Consider the following 22,392-nt stretch of genomic DNA (forward strand, 5'->3'; position numbering starts at 1 on the left):
AGAGTTTCTGGAAGCAACATGAGCTTGTTAAGCAGAAGTGGAACTGGAAAACAGACCTCCTCAGACGGTTCAATGTTCTGCGCCTTCTTCTCCACGCTGGAGCAACAGCCACATGCGTTTTTGGTGGCAGGAAACATCGGAGGTCCCCTCGGCTGGCGCTCTTTGTTTGCCGCCCAGGTGAAATGCGGGACGGCCCAGTTTTGGCTGCTGGTCCTGGGGGGCGGGTTAGTATGAGGAATTCTACACTCCTGGAGGTAGTCAGAAAACATCGCCTGCTTCTGAAAATTTAATTTCAGTAAAAAAATAAAATAAAATAACCAGTGACAATGATGGATCAGTCATGAATACATAACTCCCTCAACTTAAATCAGCTGTCAGACATGAAGCTGAAATGAAGTCCTGCTCCACTTTTTACAAAATAAAACCTACTAGTTCATCTGGAGGTTTCAAAACGAGGTGTCTGGATAATAGATTTATATCATTACATTCTCAGTTACAACCCCGTTACAGAGGAAGATGCAGACAGACACACACACACACACACAACAAATACTGTTTATATTTTGTCAAACACGTACAGTTCTCATGATAGCATGCAGCACATGCAGGGTGGCCATGTTGCTATTCTGCAAAGCATCACACTATCATGCAGACAAGAGATTTAAGGGTCTGAAAATCCATTCTGGTTTCTTACTTTTAAAACAGGCTAGCTAATGTTTGAAATTAGTTCAGAATTTTAGATTTTTAAATAAAACTACCTTAAATTATGACAATTATGTCCTATTTATGACATCACTTTCAGCTTGAAAATAAGACATTTTTCGATCTGACTTCAGAACTCTAAAGGAATGATAACAAACGTGCAGTTTAGTGTTGCACTCATTTTTATTGATCAGTGGTTAAAAAGTCAGAAAATCTCAAGGCACAGAGCCAATTTGAGATCCGTCTTGTGCAGCTTCTTAAATCAGAAAATAATTAGTGACAAAAAAAATAACAACACTTGAACCAGTTTCTCTGGTCTGCCTGTTGCAATCAATTTAAAAACAAAATAATACAGTTTATCAAGTACCATAAGAAAAGAAGAAGATCTGAGCAACGATAGAGAAGTGCAAATGAAAGAAACTGTATTTTTAGAGTCAAACCTTAATCTCCCCAAAGCTCAGACGGTTACACAATACTCTGTTAAAAAGCAAGGAAACATTAAAAATATCATTACAGCTGGATTGGCATCTATTTGTAAAATAACATAAAGCAGAGAAGCGCAGCACATATAAATAAAACACCTCTGCATAACACAACAGATTGGTAATTTGAGCTTAATCTGCAAGATTTGAATTCAGATTTTAATACTCTAATCAAATCTGCATCCAAAAATATGACTTTGTGTTTGACAAATGAGCTCACTCACTGACAGCAGGTTAAATAAGACATTAGTGACTGTTTTGTTCATTGTTTTAATTAAAAATAGAAGATGTACCAAAGTAAAGAAAGGAGGAAAACTGTTTAAAACTCTGGAAGAGATTAAGAAGAAACTTGCTATACATTATATTTACATCTGAGCTGCCAAAAAGTATAAAAGTATCAATATTCACAAGAGATTTACAATAATCTGAAGATCAGTAGGTCCAAAAACTCCTGCTTTTCTTTGCCCAAATTATAAAAAGAAGCATTCACCCAGTGTTTTTTTTACTTTTAAAAGATATAGAACAAATATATAATACATTTAAAAGGGTTTATTGTGCAACTACTTAATAATCGTTTAAGAATCGCTTTAGAAAAGTAACATACCTTTAAAATATTTTTAAATGAGCATCTTTGTGCAGATTATTGCTGTAGATTTATTAAAAAGAGGAAGGCACTGTGGCCCTGGTAGACTGAGGATGTTCTCTACAGGACTGCTGACGGAGTCAGGTTTCAGGGGTTCCACGGTGAAATCAGACGATGACGGGTAAAAACAAAAAATGTAAAAAACAAAGGGTTGCAGGGCTGTGCGGGAAAATACGGTGAGACACGGTAGGCAAGGGGGGGGGCATTTCTGAGGTAAAGGTCACACAGACGTCGTCACTCTCTCTGCAGCGTTATTGACCTCGTTTTTATTGGAGTCCAGGGCTTTAGCTGCAATCAGGTCGTTACGGAGGTTCTCCACTGCCTTCTTCATCGTTTTCAGCTCTCCGGGGTGAGGTGTGGCCCGCCGGAGCAATGTTCCCTGTGTGAAGGACACAAATCGTGTCACGTGTCATATATTCTGACAAACAAATACCTGATGGCATCGACTTAAACCTGCCAGCTCAGAAAAGATCATTCTGAAGACAAAAAAAGGTTACCACATACAGAATTATCAGGAATAAAAATGCCTAAAATCCTCAAATAATAATTCAAATAGTTTTAATGTAGATCAGGAAGTCTGTAGGTTTAAGGCATGATTTATAACCAATTTTATTACAAAATGGTTCAACTTAGTTTAACATTAGGTGTCACCTTTTGATTATTACTCAAAAAACTTGACCCTCTGTGAGTTTAAAAAAAAAAGTTGGACCCCGATACATTAATGACAGTTTGAAGGTCCAGACAAGACTTAAGAGTTTGTGGTCGCTCAGATTTTGGTTTGTGTTAAAATGAGGGTTAAGTAATCAGTTGTGATGGCTGAATGTGAATCAGACACATTTGGCATCAATCACTGTGACAGCTCGGAGACTTTCAGGCGGATATGATAAGTGGATAAGCCACACGGTTTCAATCAGCAAGAAAGGAATGACAGAAAATCGGCAGGGACTTCATCGCTTTGTTTGTGGTAAAGTTCACACGCACAGCTACGAACAAAGAGCAGGACTGATAACGTTACATATGATAAGGCTCAAAGTTTTCTTCTATCAACATAATAAAATGCATTTTTTATTTGAGCTGGGATGTGAAATTAGTGCTTCAAAGACTTTGGGCTGTAGCCCTCATTTTTCAGTCTAACCAGGTCTAATTCTGGTTCAAAGCAGGTATAAAGTTTACAGTTATGAAAAAACTAATAATGAATTCAAGTCAGACGCCTACCATGAATTTAAAGAATCTTATTCCTGGCGAATATATAATCCTTCCACTACTGATGTATCCTACTTTGTCCAATTTATTCATGCTGGTCTCACCTTTTCATCATCATCTTCATCATCCTCGTCCAGGAAGTGAATGGTGCTGGTTCTGTTCGTGGATGTGTTGTTCCACGTGTCATCTGCCATACCATTCACCAAACTCTCCAGGGCTCCGAAGCGGGCAAGATTGTCAGAGCCTGGAGTTGTTTTTAAAAAGAGGCAAACAGGTTTGGTCTTACTGGAGTTCGGGCACAAATTAAATGATCAAAGAGAGAGAGAGAGAGGGAAAAAAAGGCAAGTGCAAGCTGAAGGAAAACATTTCAGCAGGTTTAAATCACATTGCTCAGCTCGGTAATAGGGAGCTGTCACAAACCCTGCTGTTAATAAAGAGAGAGACTGAAACTGCCAGATCACAGTTTCAAATCCCAGCTTAGTCACAGGCTGACAGCAACACAACCTTCCCCACCCCCAACCCCAGCCTCACACGCCTGACTAACACCGGTTTAATTTCTGCATTTCTACCACAAGAGAGAGACAGCACACCACAAACACACATTTCTTTATGAAGTACAAACAGAAACCTTTTAAAATGCCAAATGTTTTGCAGAAAATCACAAATAATACGTTTCCAACTCTGGATACCGGCACAGGAACATCAGGCGTATGTGACAGTCGCATCGTGATACTCAGCGGGTGAGCTTTTAAATGTCAACCAGCCAGCCGCTGCTAAGCCTCTTTAGCAGTCCAATCCACAACATTTCTGAAAAACGCAGCCAAGGAAGGCCTCCAGGGACAAGAGAGGGTCAAATCTATCAAAGGCGGTGTGAGGCTTTACGGGACCTCCTAATCGACACATACTGCAGGATCAGAGGCTTCGCCAGGCAGATCATGTGATAATGTCATCAAAGCCGCAGGGCAGCAAACACTCAGACATGACAGAGGAACTGATGAGGACTGTTCCTCAAATGTCACAGAGATGGCACCAAGTTATATAACTCAGCCTAGAACTGGATAGCACCCCTGCCTGTACACAGCATGAGTCCAAAGCTACAGATTTACTATAAGTTTGGTCAAACAGTATAACACGAAAAAATGCATCAGTGTTCAGCTTCTGCTTCAGATAATACAGATTATTTGTGATTATTTTATAAGGCTCCACTGGACGGAACTTGTTACCTTTAAGGTCTGATTCACATGGCTGTTGAGGCAGCAGAACACAGGTGAGAACCTTCTCACCCGTTTCCGGATCCTTATCCGTCTGGAAGGAGAGGAGCGGCTGTGACTGGTTCTCTGACAACCACAGGGCCTTCAGCTGCAGTGTGGTCAGTGAGTACGGCAAGTAGGAGAGACTAAACAAAAAACAGAGCGCTCACATCAACGCATCATTGAGTACAAGTGCCTTCTGGTTTTTAATTCCATCATATATACACATAAAGATGATGCAGACGAGGGGCAGGACTTTCGAGACAAAGAGATGAACGTGTTAGTGGGTGACTCAAACACAAGCTTCTTTAAAGACAAAACGTTGAGGGAAACAAGCTCAGACAGGCTGATAGTCAAAACAACAACCGAGTAACAGATTTACAGGGGCCAGAAATGTTTTATTCTAATCTTTAATCATGTTTTAGGGTTCTGTTTATGCTATCTACAGACGTGACGAGTGCAGCGGAACACACCGGTTTCCAGAAACGTCGAACACATGAAGCTCTGTAGCTTGTGACAGCTCCGATGGTATCTTCATCAGTCTGTTTTCTCGAACGCAGAAGACATTTAGACCACTGCAGCCTCCAATCTAAACGAGAACATAAGCACACAGCAAGATCAGTTCCTCATTTATAATTAAACCATTAAATATGCAGATCAAATATAAATGTGTATATCTATTTTGTTCCAAAAAAAACAAGCATTTCAAACAGAAGGCAGAGGAAATGGGTTGTCAGCATGTGGGGAATGTTTCCCAGAATAAGTGACGATGAGTGCAGACCAATTACATGTCAATGGGATGTGGCCGAGGGACCTAAAATTAGGAACAATTAGGGCTAGGATTCAGACAAAAAGGGGCCAGCTGGATTCCAGGAGTAACCAATAAATCTGCTCAGTCAATAATTCTAATACTTGTCATGCCTAAAGATGTATGCTAACCTGAGAGGTTTTAGTTTAAATGGGATAATAGCAGAGGATTAACTATAAAGTCTGCTATGAAGGCTAATTGTCTGTGTTCATTAAAGACCCAAATTGTATCAGACAGAAAATGTGTTCAAAACAACTAATCAACAGTTAATAGAATCAATACAACCCTGACAGTGTTCAAGTTGCTTTGCAAAGCTCAAATCAATCCTCAGGCCATTACAGTGGGATTGGTGTAGATGTCCTGCAATGCTGGGTTTAAAAATAAAGTAAAAGAAAACTGCTCGTGCTGCCTCGTTATCGGGGCTAATTGTGTTAAAGTGTTAGTTTTCTCTGCACACTGCAGGCTTTGCATCTTTAACACACAGACGCCTTGTATAACATTTAAAGAAGCCTTTCAGTTTCAGCTTTAAAACCGAGCGTGACTTCACTTCAGCAAACAAGAGGCTGAAGGAAAACGTCACTCAAACACAATGGAGACACTTAGAACACAGCTGAAGCTGAACAACCAGGAGCCTGAGCAGAGAAATAATACGACAAGCAAGCGCATTGTAGAGCAAGAAATACAGTTTCATTACCGCTCTGTGTTATCATCAAAACAGTGTAAGATATTATAAAATATTTGGTCTTAAAACAGATTTATTTTAAAGCAGAAGTTTCATGTTCAGTCATTTTGAAAGTTCACTTTGAGCTGCAGAAAGGCTGTCACAGTACTGCTGCCAAAAACAAAAACAGCAGCAAAAAATGATTTAAAGTAACAGATCTTGTCATTTTTACCAGATAGAGCCCCAAAAAGTGCCTAAAAAGAGGCGTATATAAGAAAGCTAACTGACTTGGTTAATTATTTTTACTGAACTAAATTATGTTGGTCGGTTTATGAAAGGCTTACCTCTTTAGGTAATAATGTTAGCTGGTTTTTGTCACAGTTTAAGTTGGACAGTCGCTTCAACTTCCCAATACTCCGAGGCAAATTCTGTAACAACAAATAAGCCAACAACGATTAGAGGAACTGTCAACATGAGCTTGATGGAGTTTCCAACATACTGTCAGTTTAATAAAAAAAATAAGCCACATAAGTCTTTTATATTCTTGTTTGTGTCTTCACACATTTTTTTTCTAAGTTTAGACTCACTAAGCAGTTTGTCCTATTGATCAGTTATCCATAAAAGAACAACATAGTATAACAAATCGTTCATGTTTCAGTTGGATGCAGTGCTCTCATGCACTGTGTTAGTCACACATCACTACACAAAACAAAAAGCCAATAGACCACTCACAGAGGCCATGTCCGCATGCTTTTCTTTTGCACTGCAGATATCAGTGCCTCTGTGCATCCAGGATATCCATCCTGAAGAGTTTCACTCCAAGAAGTAACTCATTCTTCAACACATTAACTGATAAAACTACTTCTTTTAAGTACACGTCTAAAATTAAAACTTCATTTTTATAACATAAATATTGGAAGAAAAACAAACCTGTAGTTGATTATCTGTCAGCACGAGTTCTGTAAGACTTTCACAGTTGCCAATGCTTTCTGGGAGATATGTTATTCTATTCTGGTCAGCTTTTAGTATTGAGAGTTTGTGTAGTTTTCCTGCAGAGTGAAAACATGTGAATTAAACATATTGTACATTGCAGAAACATAAACCTTGTGGACATTGATTAGCAGTATAACAGGACACCTTTTTTAAACCAATACAAATATCTTGTAGTAGCGCTTGAATATTAGTTGATTTCTTTATTTTTTTCCAATTGTAGTTACTTTAATTGCAAGCTGCAGTTAATATCAAGTAACAAACACACATTTCGAAGTGTTTACATGCATACAAGCTATCTTAATTCAAACTTTAGGTAACAGCTAGAGTAATAAATATCTGATAAATAAGAATTATTACCAATAGAAATATCAGTTTAAAAAAACATTAAAAAGCTTGTAAAACAGTGAAACCATGCTGATACAGAGGTAGACAAACACATTTAATACCTATGCTTTCTGGAAGGAATTCGATGGAGTTTTGAGAGACGAGCAAGTCAGTGAGCGACACCAAGCCACCCAGCTCCTCTGGAAGATAGTCCAGGATGTTTTCTGATACATCCAGACATAACAGGCTTTTCATTTTGCCCATCTCCTAAAGTTCAGAGCAAAGACAGGCCGTAAGGAAGTGCACAGTGATCAGCGACGCAGCAACAAACCCAAATGTGGCAACGCAGAGTAGTCTGATGTCTCAGCATTCGTCACATCTGACCTGAGAACGTGGGCCCTGATGAAGAGCCCACGTTTACATGCAGACACAGTCAGCTGACATGTTCAATGGACATAAATACAATGCTAAATTGTATTCTTAACATTTTAATGAATCCCATGAGAAAAGAACGGTGGAAATATAACTAACAGATACAATACAAGAGTCTCAGTTGGATACATTAAATGTGTAATTAACTTACAGAGGGGATTTCTTTCAAGTGGTTTCCATCCAGCCACAAGTCTTTTAAGCTGATGAGACCACCTATTGATTCAGGCTAAATGAGAGGATAGATGTGGAAATCACCAGACAGCCAGAAATACAGAAGAGAAAGAAACAGAGCAGATCAGAGACAATCCTGTTATCCAGATACAATATAAGAGTCTCATTTAAGAGAATACTGTGAATAAGTGAACCTAAACTTTTTGAACAAATATATTATAAAGAATATCAGTTAAATATATTAATCATTAAATGACATCTCATAAAAGAAAAAAAAAACAATTTCTTGGCAGGCCGGCTTTATGTGTCTGTAAATTATTCACCATCTGAGTTTAAACATTTACATATGACTGCAGCTTAGAATTAAAGCTCAAAACAAATGCCCATCCTTCCATCTGCATGAAAAGATTTGAAATCTGCTCCTGAGGGATGCTAATCTGCACGAACGTGAGAAGAACAAAGGAAACGGGAAAAGTTTAATTCGGCTCATTTTTGTAAATCATGCAGCGTTCTCCTGAGAAATAAAACAACTACAGAAAAAAAAACTAAAAACTCACCAGATTGTATAGTTCGTTATTACCGAGATCAAGTTCTTCAAGTTTGCGAAGCTGAGCTAGAGACCTGCGGATGGCATAAAACAAAAGTTCAAATGCAATCCTAAAAAGAGAAGCATGGTTTGTCAAAGTGCCTTCTAAAACACACAGTTTCTACTTTCAGACGTAACTGTACACACACAGAAATCATTTCATACATACTCTGGTAGGAATGTCAACAGATTTTCTCTGAGTTCAAGTGACACCAAATTGGAAAGGCTGCAGTGAGACAAAAAAAAAAGAAAAGATGATTATATGTTGTGAAATCAGAAACTTTCCACAGACAGCTAAGAATGGCTGCATGGTCTGGCTATCAGATAACAGCCAACAGGAAGTATTTTAGAGGTGTGTCTGTCTTATCGAAGCAGCAAAATTGCAGCAGAATAAACAACCAGGGCAGACTTGCTATGAAGAGCGACATGTTTAAATGACTTTGACGGACCAAAGTACAAGGTTACCTCCTGGCAGCAAAGTCTTTGTCTTAGTGATGCACATCCATCCAATTAATGCAGAATTTTATTACAACAAATAACTAGTACAAGCACAGTCCATCCTGTTGATTTTTTAATATGCTATACCAAGCTTTTTATGATGTGTTTGGGCTTTTTAAAACACCAAAACATGGATATTACCAAGTCACTCAGCCCAAATACACGACCAACAAATCAGCAAAACAGTGTGTGTGGAGAAAAATATACATATATGAGAAAAAAGTGCATTCAGCGCAGAACTACAGTGTTCATTCATGATGTAAGCGAATTCTGTTTCCCATCCGCAACGAGTAAAGAAGATTAACAGAATCTGGTACGTATGTCCCCACTGGTTCTTACTTTAAACTCTATAAAATCTCTCTTGAACAGCAGGCTGACCCTCAGCTGTGACGAGATGAAATACAACTGCTAGTTAATCTTGCTTTCTGTGAGTGTTTATTTCTTTCACAATAGTACAGCAGATCACTAAGCTGCCAAACACATTTCTTGTCNGGGGGGGGGGGGACGACCCTCTGGAGACAAATTGTTGATGGCATTTAACCCCTCGTACATTTATCTTATCTTCTTCTGAAAACCTGCAGCGTTTGGCTCCAGCTGTGTTCTGCTTTTCATTACCTCCTCCCTTGATGGAGAGCAGGCATTCAGTCATTGCATTATAAAAGATAAATACAAGACGTGTGTGTGTGCGTGTGTGGGGTGGGGGGGGGGGAACAGGCCGTACCATGAGGCAAAAGAAAGGAGCAGAAGCAGCAGAAACGTGTCCACAATCAAAATATTTTTAACCTCTACTGTTCAGAAAGTGGCAACCCTAGGCTTAGGGAACAAGATTTCAGGGAGAAATCTAAATTTTACTAAAAAGGTTGGATCAGCTGTGTGTAGGAAATTAAAACCAAAAATCGCAATCTTTCGAGGAAGGTTTCGCCTTGAATTGCAAAACCTTTTTGAAGACATTCCCTGTGGTACCTAAAAGCACATATTTGTGTTATTAAATTGAATTAAAACTGATCTCAACAATAAAAAAGGGCTCATGCAGGAATACAGATGTTGGCTGACTTTCAGCACTGAAGATCAGACATCTTCTCAAAACCTGTTTACCTTTTATAAACTGACATTTGGGCCAAAAAGAGGACAGTGACTAATGTGTCTGGGAGGAGTAATTCATTTCCTGCTCAGCTTTACAAAGATTTGGTTTCAGTAAAGTGCCACAGATTTTAGAATTCCTCGTTGAAAGGTCGATGTCTAACGAGCCGAACAAACAGTCTACAAAGTGTTGCTCACACATACATGGAGAATCAGGTAATACGTTAATAAAATCTGCAAAAAATTTACACATTATTGTGATGTATTTAAGTTTCTAATTTTCTTTGCCTCTCCCCTTTGTTTATTTTTACTAAACATACTTATTTTGTCTTCATTTCACAATTTATTTTTAATTAAATCACTTTAGACCACACAGGAGTCTTTATTTCTGTTTTCTTTTACTTTTTCGGACTGTTTTTTATTATTTCTGTAGGTTTAACAGCTCAGTTATGTCACTCTGAGGGCTTTCAAAGTGAATTATTAGGAATGCAAAACATTGCAACACAGACAAAAAATAAATTGCTGCAATTTATCTTTAGTTCTTTTGCTCAAGCCAAGTTAGATACCATATCCTGGACAGTCGCATTAAAATGAATTTAATCTTGACCTTTTGTTACTTTTAGTGTAAAGGTAATTTTTAGCTAAATAGACTGTTGAGAGACTGGTGGGATTTCCAGAAAATCAGTAAAGGTCAGTGTTGCCTTGCGTACATGTTTCCCTTTGCTAGTGAAGCAAAAACAAAACCATGTGGACGCTCCTTCACGTCTTCATATTTTATATATTTACTGCATCCCAAAGACCATCAGTCAGTTTCAGAAAAACACCCTCAGAGGTCCATGGGCACAGTCACTCTGAGCTCCTCTTGGCAGTAATATAGTAGACGGATAGATACTTGTACATCATCAGTAGTACTGATATTTAATCACAAATCACTTCCAGCAATAGTCGTTTAAACAAATTAACCTTAGCTTAGCATGTCTTATGAAAAAACATTTACTTACTTTCCAATGTTTTCTGGAAGAACCTGCAAAGAGATATCGTTGATGGTCAGGCATGTTAGGTTATGAAGCTCTGGAAAGGTTTGAGGTAACCTGGAAGAGAGAGGACAGTGTGAGAATAAAAGAATTCACAGCTAATGTCTGAATCTAACATGCAGATGATCATTACACTAAGATTTAGCAGATGGAGAAAATAAAAGCCTTTGAGATGCATGTGTTGCTGTACATGTAAACCTCTAATTCTCTGCTGGTTAGGAGTCTCACACAAACTGCCCAGCATAAATATGAAGCACTTTTATTAACCAACTAAAGATTGCATATATAAATACAACTTGTGTGGCTGAAATAAATTTGATTTGCCATCAAGCTAAAAACCTACAAGTCATTTAATCCAATAAAAGTAAACCCTTATTATTCCTGTGCTCATATGAAGTTGTTCAGATGATATCTTTCTCTAATCAAACCTATTCTCCAGCCATATCCTGAATCCTAATTGTTGCAAAGAGTACAAACTGGAACTTGAATGTTTTCATCCTCTTCAGATTAACTAAAAAGGAGATCATGTGTGTTTAAACCCAGAGTTGAACAGAGACCTCTTTAACTGCTGTTAAATAAGGTTTTTTTACTATCAGGGGCTAAGATAACTGCAATATCTGACCAAAAGAGTGACGCACAGGAGGAATATTTGGTTACTTCTGTGGAAAAAGGTGATGTGTGTGTTTATGTGTAAAACCCATCTAACAGAAAATGTTTTGTTGTACCAATCACTGCTGCCACACAACTCCAAACACTGCACAGCCATATGGTGACACTCATGCCGAGGTGTAAATTACACTTGATCTCACCCAGAAAAAAAAGCATACAATGCACAACCTGCACCCTATCGAGTGTAGAAGTTGTTTAAACTGTGACCACACCAACAGGGATTAAAGAAAACAATCAAAATGTTGGATATATACATTTCTCTTACAAAACAAACAACCTTATCTAATATTGTTACAATACATATTCCTTCCTGTTATTATAAATAAGGCTTTTCTTTGAAAATCCTGTGGAATATTTTGTTTTGTGTCGGTTAATCACCTCGTTAATGGATTACCACTGAAATCTGCCACTTGGAGGGATATGCAATTCGAAATGGACTCTGGAATATCCATAATATCTGAATAAAAGAAAAAGGCAAATGTTGATGTTATAAAACAGATGTAATGTGTTTGAGAAAGCAGTAAAGATGATATAAAATGCTGTTTTCAAATAAAGAACGGTGTAATGAAATGTAATGATAAAATTCATGTGTTTTATTCCCCATTTCTACCACAGACCCAGGGCCACCTGTGGAAAACAAACAGGAGGTAGGACATTTGGACGTTCTCACGTTGTCAAAAAGCAAACCTGACTAACCAGAGGAGGCTGTAAATCACTGTCCTGGCTGCTGTCAATAATCTGCCCTTTAAAACTACACAGTAACCAACTTTAATAAACTTATCTTGTACAGAATGACAAACGGTGTGAGGAGAAAAGGAAGATGGGCAGATAACATATGTAGCGTCCTGCCAGAAGTCAGGTCAAGATTTTTGTTAACCTGATATCTTTGCCATACCAGTTGGACAGAATAACCTGCCTGAGAAAGGCCCACAAACTTGAAATTTAAATTCAGTTTCCAGTTTGACAGCTCTGAACAGCCATACAGATGGAGGCTAATGCAAACCAGTCTTTGTTTTTATGCTTGTTTGTTGCATCGGCTTCACAAACGAGGAGCAAACCTGTCAAAGTGATTCATTTACCAAATTCAGCCTGGTTGCTCAATTCAGTACGTTCAGGCAGACACACAGAAACAGAAACACAGTCGCACGTGTTACAGAACTCCTGCCGTTTTCCTCTCTTACCATTTCGAGACACATCCAGCTCCACCAGCTGCATAAAGTTGGCAATGTCCGCCGGAAGTCTATGGATCTCATTGTCACTTAGGCCAAGTTTTCGGAGTTTCACCAGTTGGAAAAATGGCTGAAAGTAAAAAGAAGGAAAGAAAACCTGTATGAACAGTAAAAATTAACTTTTAACAACACTTTAGACATTGTGAACTGTAAACTCCAAGAGTAAATTTACCAGAAGATATTATCATTAACAGTGACTTCATCTTTGGTCCATGTTTCTGTTTTATATAAAATCCATAAATGCACCAGAAACACAAAACCAAAGTGACTATAAAAACTTCCTTTTAGTGAGTCACTGTAATACATCAGCTTTACTTGTTGTTTTAAAATAAGTCAGAAAAATGACAGGACATCTAACTAAAAAAGACAGAAGCTCCCATCATTTTTATTCCTGTGTTTATTTTTTGGGGTTTTTTTTTAACAGCAACACAAAACAATATTTGCGTTGTACCAAACATAGTCAAATGCTTCTTTTTACCTCTAGTCAGAGGCAAAGACCGAGAAGCTGAGATTGCACAAATAAAAGATAAAAATCAGCTGCGACAAGGCAAAAACTTCGGAGAACTGAACACAATTAAACACAGTAAAACAGAAGAAAAAGGTTAAGAAACAACTGCATGAATAATAAACTAAAGCAAAAATGAATCAGACATTAAACCTCCTTCGACATCAGTGACTAAAAATCCATTTTCTGCAACCAGCACCAATCTCAACCTGCATCTTTCTCAAACTAAATATAAAACACACTGTTGCCCAATAAATGCTGTCGTGTTGTTCTGGGGGGGGGATCCAGATTGATTAGTCACTGAAAAGTTGCCGTCGATGACAAGAACGGGCAGAGACGTGCACGTGTTGTGGTACATCAGGTAGGGAACCACGCTCCCCCAGGTTCCCTTAATGTTCTGACAGGAAATGAAGAAGTCATGAATTTCCCTGCAGGGCATTACGTTTTCTCAGCTCTGCTGGTTGGAAGGTGTTTCAACTAGCCGTAAGGGCTTATTCCCGAATGCTCAAACGCTACACTTCATATTTATTTAAGAATTACCATTTAATATGTTTATGCTTTGATAAAATTTCCCTTTTATACAAGATTAAACAAGTTTGTTCTCCATTTTCATGCACAGATCTGTTCTGTGTTTTACCACAAGCTGGATGCTCTGAATATTTTAGGGGACGTGGGGCTTTTAAAACGTTTAAGTGATCAGTTAATTACTGCAAAAGTGAAAAAGTTAAGGCTGCTATAAAAACTAGACAGCCGTTCCTTTTCTGTCTCCATTTGTTCAGCTCCACACAGACAAGCGTCTGATTAAAATTTAAACGTTCAAGCTTTAAAATCTAACCCACTTATTAAGTCTGTTACTGTATAAATTTCTGAAAATGATTTAACTATTTTACCAAAAGTGTTCCCTGCTGCCTTCAATGTAGAACTGGCTGCTTAGTTTAAGTATGAAAGCAAAAGCAAAAGTGTGCAATATTTCTAAACTGAATCACCAACATGATATTTTCTACCTGTCACCGAGTGAACACCAGCTGTATGAGCTGTATGAGCTGTATGAGCTGTATTTCTCATTACCCATTAGCCATTTTCACATACAGATATAACATGCGCACAATAAATACAGCCTGGGTCCAAAAGTCAAACTCCACCCTGTTGCAAACTGCACGCCGTTCCAACATCCTAAGACAACTTAAACAGCCTCTAAGCCATCATTTAAAAGAAACCTGTATGCTGTGTTTGTCTGGGCTTTTGAATCTTAGCCACTTTAATTACACTTTCACGTTTCATTCAAAACCATTGTGGGCGCAGCGACTGTGTGCTTAACCAGTCTATCTACCACAGGTAAAAGGCTCAGAATGCCTTTCTTGCCAAACTCATTAAAAACGCTTCCAGAAAACTGCTTTTGGGTGGAACAGATCAGATCAGATCGGATCAGATTGGATCTGCTGCTTCAGGACATGGCAGCCACAGTCAGAATCCGTGTCAAAGGATTCAAAGACTTGTAACTCAAGAAAAACCGAGGACAAAAAGACGAATCACAAAAACAAATGACTGAATTGGCTCCTGTGGTCTCGACAGCTGTTGGCTTCAAAAACAATGTCGTGCTTTGAGATTCCTGCAAACTGACAGCAAACCTGTTCTTCCTGTTAGTGTCGCCCGCACCTCGCAACAAACAGCCGAGCATGTGAGGCGCAGAAAAACCAAAACAGGGCCCGTCAGGAATACACTACCCACTTTCTCAAGTCCTGAGTCAGTGTTTGCATCGTGGGTTTCACCTTCAGCTCTGTTTGCTTAAGCTGAAGTCGTCAGAGCAAGGAGGATATTTGTGCAGTAAGCCCAACTTAGCTCCGTTTACATCTCTTCAACTTGAGAGGGGAAAAAAAATCTGTTTTTTGGCTTAACTTATGCAATATTTAATGGTTTGAAGGGGGGAAAAGTCACACAATCAGCAACACTTCCCATTGACTTTAATGAGAACCAGGCATAAGTTGGAAACATCGATGTTTGACGATTCATACAGCTGATTACACATTTCACAGCAAGGTAACAAGCAGACTACGTGCACTTTTACATACAGTATTATATATCACAGCCTGTGCTTGAGTTAAAACTGTCCCAAGCATGTGTCACTCGACAGCGTGCTCTACCTTCAGAACACGCTCAGTTTGGCCACCACCGTCCTGCTCCGACTCGCAGCACCACATTTTTTACCACTTCACTCAGGTCATAAACTCTGCAGCTTCCTGTCTGAAACAGGATATCGTTCCACCTCTCTATCTCCACTATCACCGGGCGGGGAACTTCTACAAAGGCTACAAGTTCTACAAAACAGACATGAAATGATCAAATGTATATATTTGACGCCATCTTAGAAGTTTTAAAAGCACCAATAAAATATGCACATGTAAAGAACTAACTGTTTGTTTGTATTATTTGTGCTTAAAAGGGTTTGAATGCCTAAATATAAAAAAGGTAAACAGCACAGTTTACACCTCAAGTTGACTTTTTTTTTTTAACAAAAAGTTATTTTAATTAATTCTAAATGATAAAAATCAGTTGTAGTAGTCTAAAAAATATCTTGATTTACGAATAATCTGTTTTATTGGCTACAAATTATTGAAAAATTGACCTAAATCAACTTATGTCAATATGTTTTCTTCAGTCGGAAGTCTTACAGTTCTTACATTTAGATAAAAGCATGAAACACTTGGTAATATTTTATTTTTATTTATTTTTTTGTCCTTTGGATGAGAAGTGAAACATCTTCAAGAAACGAGAAGCTCAGTTGTCCTTGAATTATCCTTTTAGAAAATGCCCAAATCCATCTTAAAACTGTGTCAAAATAATACTGCCTCTATTAACTGAGTAAATACTTAAATATGTAAGAATTTGTTGAACTTTTGAAAGTATTCAAAGCTGTTTAATTTAGTGGTTAAAAGCTTTTTGTCTTGGCGTTTCACCTAAGCTGGAAACAGTAGAGACTGCATTCATTTTTCAGCTGGTTAAACTGGCAGAAGCATTTCTGCAACCAGCTAGTCTCATATGTGTCTATTTATTACGATTAACGTCTTAATTTGAGTGCTTTTAACAATTGCTATTGAGAAACCAAAGCAAATGAAAGACGCATAATAGCCAAGAAAACTTACACAAAGAAACACAAGAGTATTTGCCAATTCAGTCCACTGCTTGAATACAAATAATATATAAAGTGTAAATGCCTGTTACATGTTTTATGTGCTGATTGTAGGTTGTTACCCATAGTACCCAATAGGGGCGCTGTAGTTTGGTTTATGTTGAGTTAGTGCCTTCATTTAAACAGTAGAATAAGAGGAAGTGTCGCTAGCCTCCTGTCAGTCAGCACTTTGGGCTGAAATATCCCACGGACAAGAGGAAGAGGAGGATATTCTTCATCTTAATAACTCTGGACTGTAGCGCACATTCTTCAGAGCAGGCTAAAGGTAGCGCGACACGGACTTTACCGCCATAAACTTTGCAGCCCTCGGATAGCGGAGCGAGGTACATGTTTAAAGCTCTATTGTGAAGTTAGCGTTATTATTATATGTTCATGTTTTGTGTCAAACAACAGCACTTAAGCAAATGTATTTTATTTTCTTTTAGTTTTCACGGTGTATTTGAAGCGTGGTGTATTCAGTGCAACAACTTGGTCACGAAAGAAGTAAAACAAATCTACTGCACCCGTCGGAACTCTCCGTGTTTTCTTGGGTCTGAGGGACTGCTACATAAAGCAAACAAAGAAAAGACCCGGTTATTAAACATGCTCATACAAACCCTTGCTTCATGTCTCCTCAACTTATTCAGCACATTTCTTTTTGCAAAACTATTGAAACTATCTGCTCGGGCCAAACTTGCCTCATCTTGTTGCAGAGAAACACACCTTCTCGGTTTCATGCTGCCATTAAAACTGCCTTGTACGTGTTTTTATCTGCCTGCTGGTGGGAATGGTTAACTCGAAGTACGTTACTGCGTCATGGCTCGGTTGCATAACGGTCAATCCAGCTTTTATTTTGACGGTTGGCGTCTATACATTAAATCACTCTGATGAGGCTTCAGACACGAGCGCTGAGGTTTCTCCACTCGGACGTTTTTTGGGCTCAAGAGCAAACATTGATGACATTAGTTACATTCCAAAGGGACAATAAAGGTTTTTCTTGTTGACATGGATATGAAGTGCCCCCATTCTCTAAAGATGCTTTGAATATTTTCCAGCAGAGTAAAGAAATGACTAAATTCTCTTGAATGTGCCGTCACAAAGAGAGTACACCTGCGAGTCACATCCCCGTATGAGCAGGCAGCGGAAAAAAGTCTGTCAGCGTCTCGTCTGACGAGTGTAACGTCTTTTCTGTGTGTCGGCTTTATCTGTCTGTGCTTTACAATTCACTGTGACTTCGTTAGAAAACACAAGCACAAACAGCTGCCCAAGTGAGACGACAACAAAACGCATAATGCCGTCTTTGTTTTCAGGCCGAATACCTGTTCCTGTGCTTTTCTTCAGCAGACAAAGTAAGAAATGTAGCACATTCATGTGTGTGTGTGTGGGGGGGGGGGGTTCCCACATTTATTTCCTCCCAGGATTGAAGCTGTACAAACACTGCCCACAACATTTTAATATTTTTTTCATGGTCTTCCGTAAACTGAGTCAATAATATTACTAAAATGAACTTCACATATGTAAATGCAAGAAAAAGACCCTAAACAGTCCAACTAAGCTTTCCACTTGACACACAAGTTATGAGTTCAGGAGTTTCTCAAGTGGACTAAGTCTTCATACTTTGTCTGCTTTTCCAGAACTAATTATTACCTGTACTCTTTGTTTTTTGAAGGGTATCGTGAGAATCCATGAAACTATTTCACCGCCTTGAAAAGCCGAACTTGAGAAATGTTTTCTGCAGCTAGATCAGTTAAGCTGGAAGCGCTTTGGAAAGTCTGAAAAGAAACAAAGACTACACCCTGGGTGAAGAGAGCTCAGAAGAGCAGCGATAACAGCAGGGATAGTCTGGACAGTTTTGAAGTGGTGATCTGTCAGAGAGTTAACTTATCAGCCATAATGGACAAAATATTAAAGCCATAATAGCTTTAAAAATGTGATGTTTGTGTGTTTTTGATTGGATTTCTTTTGTATATGTGCCTTATCTATAATAGAAAAAATAACCACGAAATACGCTTAATTCACAACCAAAAGTCTAACGCATAAATTGTAATAAATGAATAAAATCAGCGAAGTCATGTTTTGTGGCCAACAATTGCAAGTCATTAAAAAAATCCCATATTTTGACAGCTTTTATGCCTTTCAGAAAAGGCCAGAAGTCTTCATCCAGGGAAGGCTAATGGACATCCAAACAACAACCGGTTTTGTTGTTTTTCCAGGCTTATAAAACAGCTCTTTATCAAAAATGACATACCGGAGTGAAAGAACACTACATTAACGAATGTCAAACCTTTATGTTTGGCACCATTTGTTCAGTTTGAGCACATCCAGTAAACCTGAAATGTACTCGGATCCCAGCAGACTGATCCATCCAGCAGCATCTTAGCACCATGGGTATAAAACAGTCAACGCTCCGCACAAACACGTTCACAAAGAGAGCTGTTTTATAAGCCTGAAAAAAGGATTTTTAAAAAACCACTGGAACACGTTTGGCTAGCCATTAGCCCGGCCTGGATGAAAACTTCTGCCCTTTCCTTCATACACGGTTTATAAGGTACAAACTACTTGACAGAACATTGCTTCAAAAATGGTCAGAATATCTCTTTAAGCATAGATGTACATTTTTATGCCAATAGGAAATGCAGTAAATCCTATAAGTGCTGGAGCACAAAACTAAATAAGAAGAAGGCCAAGTTTGTGTATCCTGGCTTCTCAAAGTCTGTCAGTAGTCGCCTGCAGTCTTATGTGGTTTCTGTTAAACTAAAATAGAATCATGCGACAGTGAACTTGTAGCTACATGTAATTTGGAAAAGTATCTGTAAACAGTAACCGTCATCCTGGTATCACAGTAGTAAAAAAAGGCCCTCCTTTTTCTGCTTTGTGGCGTTTCTTTATTCAATTCAAGGAATAATTTCATGAGCCGCGTCTGAATGTGCCATTAGTTTTTATGCACATTTCAGGCCTAAAATATCTTCCTCTCTTAGCGATTCTCTACAAAGAGTGAATATCGTGACAAAATGATGGTGAGTTGATACATTCGTAAAAAAAATGTGCTCACTGTGTAAAGCACAAAATGTCTGAGCGACCAGTCAACTAACCACAACAACCACTATGAGTTACAGTTTGTCCTGTCACAACAAAGAAATTACAGCTGACGATTATGTGTTGGACAAATTCTAGTTCTCAACTGCTTTGTGTTCTTCTGCTCATTTCCATTTTGACTTTTCTTTTTTTGATCCTGCTGACTTGGTTTTTGTTCTCATTCACTTTAGAGTTTTTAGGCTCTCTTTTAGCATTTGGTTCTAAACGCAAACGTGCTTCCTCTGACAGGGTTGTGCTTGGTTTAACACCTAAACACACAACGTGGAAGTCGACAGATGTGCGGGGAAACGGAACCAGACGAATCGCGGACGCTACGTGTTTAATATAAACAGTAGGTGTCGTGACGTCGTTACAGAGGAAGGAACTGGAAATGAAAATGTGACAGTTCTGGTAGTTTCACAAAGCTGTTTACATACAGGTGACTGGAAATACTCCCAACAATAGCTTGAACCTGGCCACAGCGAACAGATTTAGTCATGTGATCATTAAAAAGACAGCGACACAAACTGGATTTTTCACTTTTTTCTAGATTGACTTAAAGCTATGCAGAAAAGACCGCTCTGACTGGAAACAGCAGCAGAAGTGAGATCATTTGTAACTTGATTACAACCCAACCACGACTGTTTTTTATCTGAAAATGCACATCAATCCTTTTTTCAAAGCTTGATGTACATACAAGTTTAATATAAACTGAACTCAGACATGCCTAAAAAGATTAAATCAAAACAGTGGATCATTTCATATAGTTAGATGAGACGAGATGTCATAATACAACAAATATCTACAATTATGACGTACTTCAAATGTTGTGTTTTACTTGGTTTTATAAGTTATAGTATAGCTATTGGTAACATGAAAAAAAAACTAATTTCATGGCTTCTGTGAGGTTTGTGGCTTAAAGGTACTCATTGCAATGTGATGAAGATGTGTCTGAATACCCTGCTTGATCCCCGACGTTTAATCCTGACAGTTGTCAGACTCGATCTTTCTCTTTTCTTTCGCGTTTCGCCGCAGATTTACTTTTATATTTCCACCCAAACACCTTCTCTGATTTTGCCATATTTGCCCGTCTGCACAGACCACAGCCAGCCTAATGTGGGTCAGTCATGTGACACAAGCTTCCAGTTGGAGGACTTAGCAGAGTGCTTTGTTTACATTGAGTGTGGACCCACATTTCTGAACTGAATATTAATACATCTGGAAAACTACAAGAGTAAACTGTTTCAAACTACACCATTTGATGTAGCTCAGGATAACTTTTTTTAACATTTGAGTTCAGTAAATGTTTTTACCACCATGAAAACCACATCTTTAACACTGGTAATTCTCTTAATTCACATCAGTCAGCTTTACAGCAGAATAAATATTGAATATTTGCTATTTGGGCTGATTGGGACCTAATGTGAAGTCCACATACCACATACACGGACGCCATATCCTAGGCGGTTAAAAATCACCAGGACATGATGTAAACTGTACATGAGTTTAATAATTTCATGTTTTAACCACAAAACTGACCCTGGGTCTGTCCAAACAGGACACGGTTTCAGGTGTTTTGCGACCGTCTCAAGACACCTAACGGGCTGGCTCATCCCTTTAGTTAACCTGTGGTGGGGGGTGCAGTCCTGGGGTAAATTTCCACCCCCACAGTCAGGCAGTCAGCGTGTCTCTACCCTGTGCTGATCTTGCGTAATTATTGTCCCCAGCAGGTCCCACTGGAGACTCTCACAGGATGTCTGATCTCTCGGAACCCGCTGCAACCGGACGGAAACGCTCCGAACCCGGCTCGGCTCGCCGTCTTACCTTGGGCAGGTCTCGGAGTTGGTTGAAATCCAGCAGCAGCTCCTCCAAACTCCGCGAGTAGCGATAAATCTCGTCGGGCACATAGAGCAGGGAGCAGTGGCGCTTATCGATCGTCTCAACGTGACGGTTGCACCGCCACAGGGGGATGCAGTGAAACATCACGGGGAATAAATCTGCGACGAAACAAACGGGAAGAGGTCGGGGAGGTGTGTGTGTGCGTGTGTGTGTGCAGGAGGAGGAGGATGCAACAGATTGCCCACAGGACGGTCCCGGGCTCAGTCCTGGGCTCAGTCCGCTGCCGAAACACAAGCGAAACCAAACTCTGCGAACAAAAACACCGAAACTCCGCCCGTGGAGGAGCCGCTGCCGAGCTAATGTTCGTCAGGAGGACGGCTCTCCGCCGTCGGTTGTCCCGCTTCGGAGTTGGCACCTGTGGGGTTTCTGCTCGGCTCTCGTCGACCCGCTCCGCGCTTCTCTCTCTCTCTCTTAAAAAAAAAACCACCTACTTTGCTCGCTAAAAAACACGGCTTACATGTCGGTGTTTTAGGAAGGGGGCATTCTGCGAGGCGAGGTTCTGTCCCTTCTCTTTTATTTTGTCCTTTTTTTTCCCTTTCCGCTCGTCTCGTCCCGGAGTTAATTTCCTCTCCCGTCCAGTTTGTGACCCGGAACATTCACTCCCTCATTCCTGTCCTACGTCACGGCTCCGGGCTGCTCCTCCCTCCGGTCCCGAGCCGAGCAGGAGCCGAGCAGGAGCCGAGCAGGAGCCGAGCAGGAGCCGAGCAGGAGCCGAGCAGGAGCCTGACCCGTCTGTAAAACCCCAACACGTTTCCACAAACAAACCTGCTGCCTGTGACCTCTGACCTCCTGCTGCTGCAGACAGGTCACAGGAAACGGGAAATAATAAAAGCTAAACTCGCAGCTCGTGAAACATAAAAACTCTGATTACTTTAGATGAAAACCCATAAAATGGCATCATTGCAGAAATACAGAAAGTGGAATTTAATAAGCTTTTGACGTGGCAGAGGGGACCCCAAGTGGCGGAGCATGGTGCAGATCT

The 22,392-nt window shown here is 39.5% G+C and overlaps 1 protein-coding gene across 1 annotated transcript; it reads right to left on the reverse strand.

Moving 5' to 3' along the window:
* Positions 1-866: 866 nt before the first annotated feature.
* On the reverse strand, positions 867-22,004 carry lrrc1 (leucine rich repeat containing 1). Its single transcript, XM_017413014.3, has 14 exons — positions 21,336-22,004; positions 12,718-12,835; positions 11,915-11,993; positions 10,835-10,924; positions 8,425-8,481; positions 8,227-8,290; positions 7,650-7,724; positions 7,189-7,333; positions 6,680-6,798; positions 6,094-6,177; positions 4,754-4,869; positions 4,254-4,426; positions 3,135-3,274; positions 867-2,206 (listed from the first exon to the last, which is right to left on the reverse strand). The coding sequence occupies exons 1-14, from the start codon at positions 21,492-21,494 to the stop codon at positions 2,048-2,050; spliced, it is 1,578 nt and encodes a 525-aa protein (XP_017268503.1). The 5' UTR covers positions 21,495-22,004; the 3' UTR covers positions 867-2,047.
* Positions 22,005-22,392: the final 388 nt, after the last annotated feature.

This window comes from Kryptolebias marmoratus, linkage group LG22 (genome assembly GCF_001649575.2).
Source record: "Kryptolebias marmoratus isolate JLee-2015 linkage group LG22, ASM164957v2, whole genome shotgun sequence".
NCBI classification, from domain to species: Eukaryota; Metazoa; Chordata; class Actinopteri; order Cyprinodontiformes; family Rivulidae; genus Kryptolebias; species Kryptolebias marmoratus.

Coding starts and splice junctions, on each gene's coding strand:
- lrrc1 (XM_017413014.3), bottom strand. CDS start 21,494: ATGTTTCACTGCATCCCCCTGTGGCGGTGCAACCGTCACGTTGAGACG. Junction 11,994..12,717: donor GCTGGATGTGTCTCGAAATG/GTAAGAGAGGAA, acceptor TCTTTTATTCAG/ATATTATGGATATTCCAGAG. Junction 7,334..7,649: donor ACTTGAAAGAAATCCCCTCT/GTAAGTTAATTA, acceptor TCTGAACTTTAG/GAGATGGGCAAAATGAAAAG.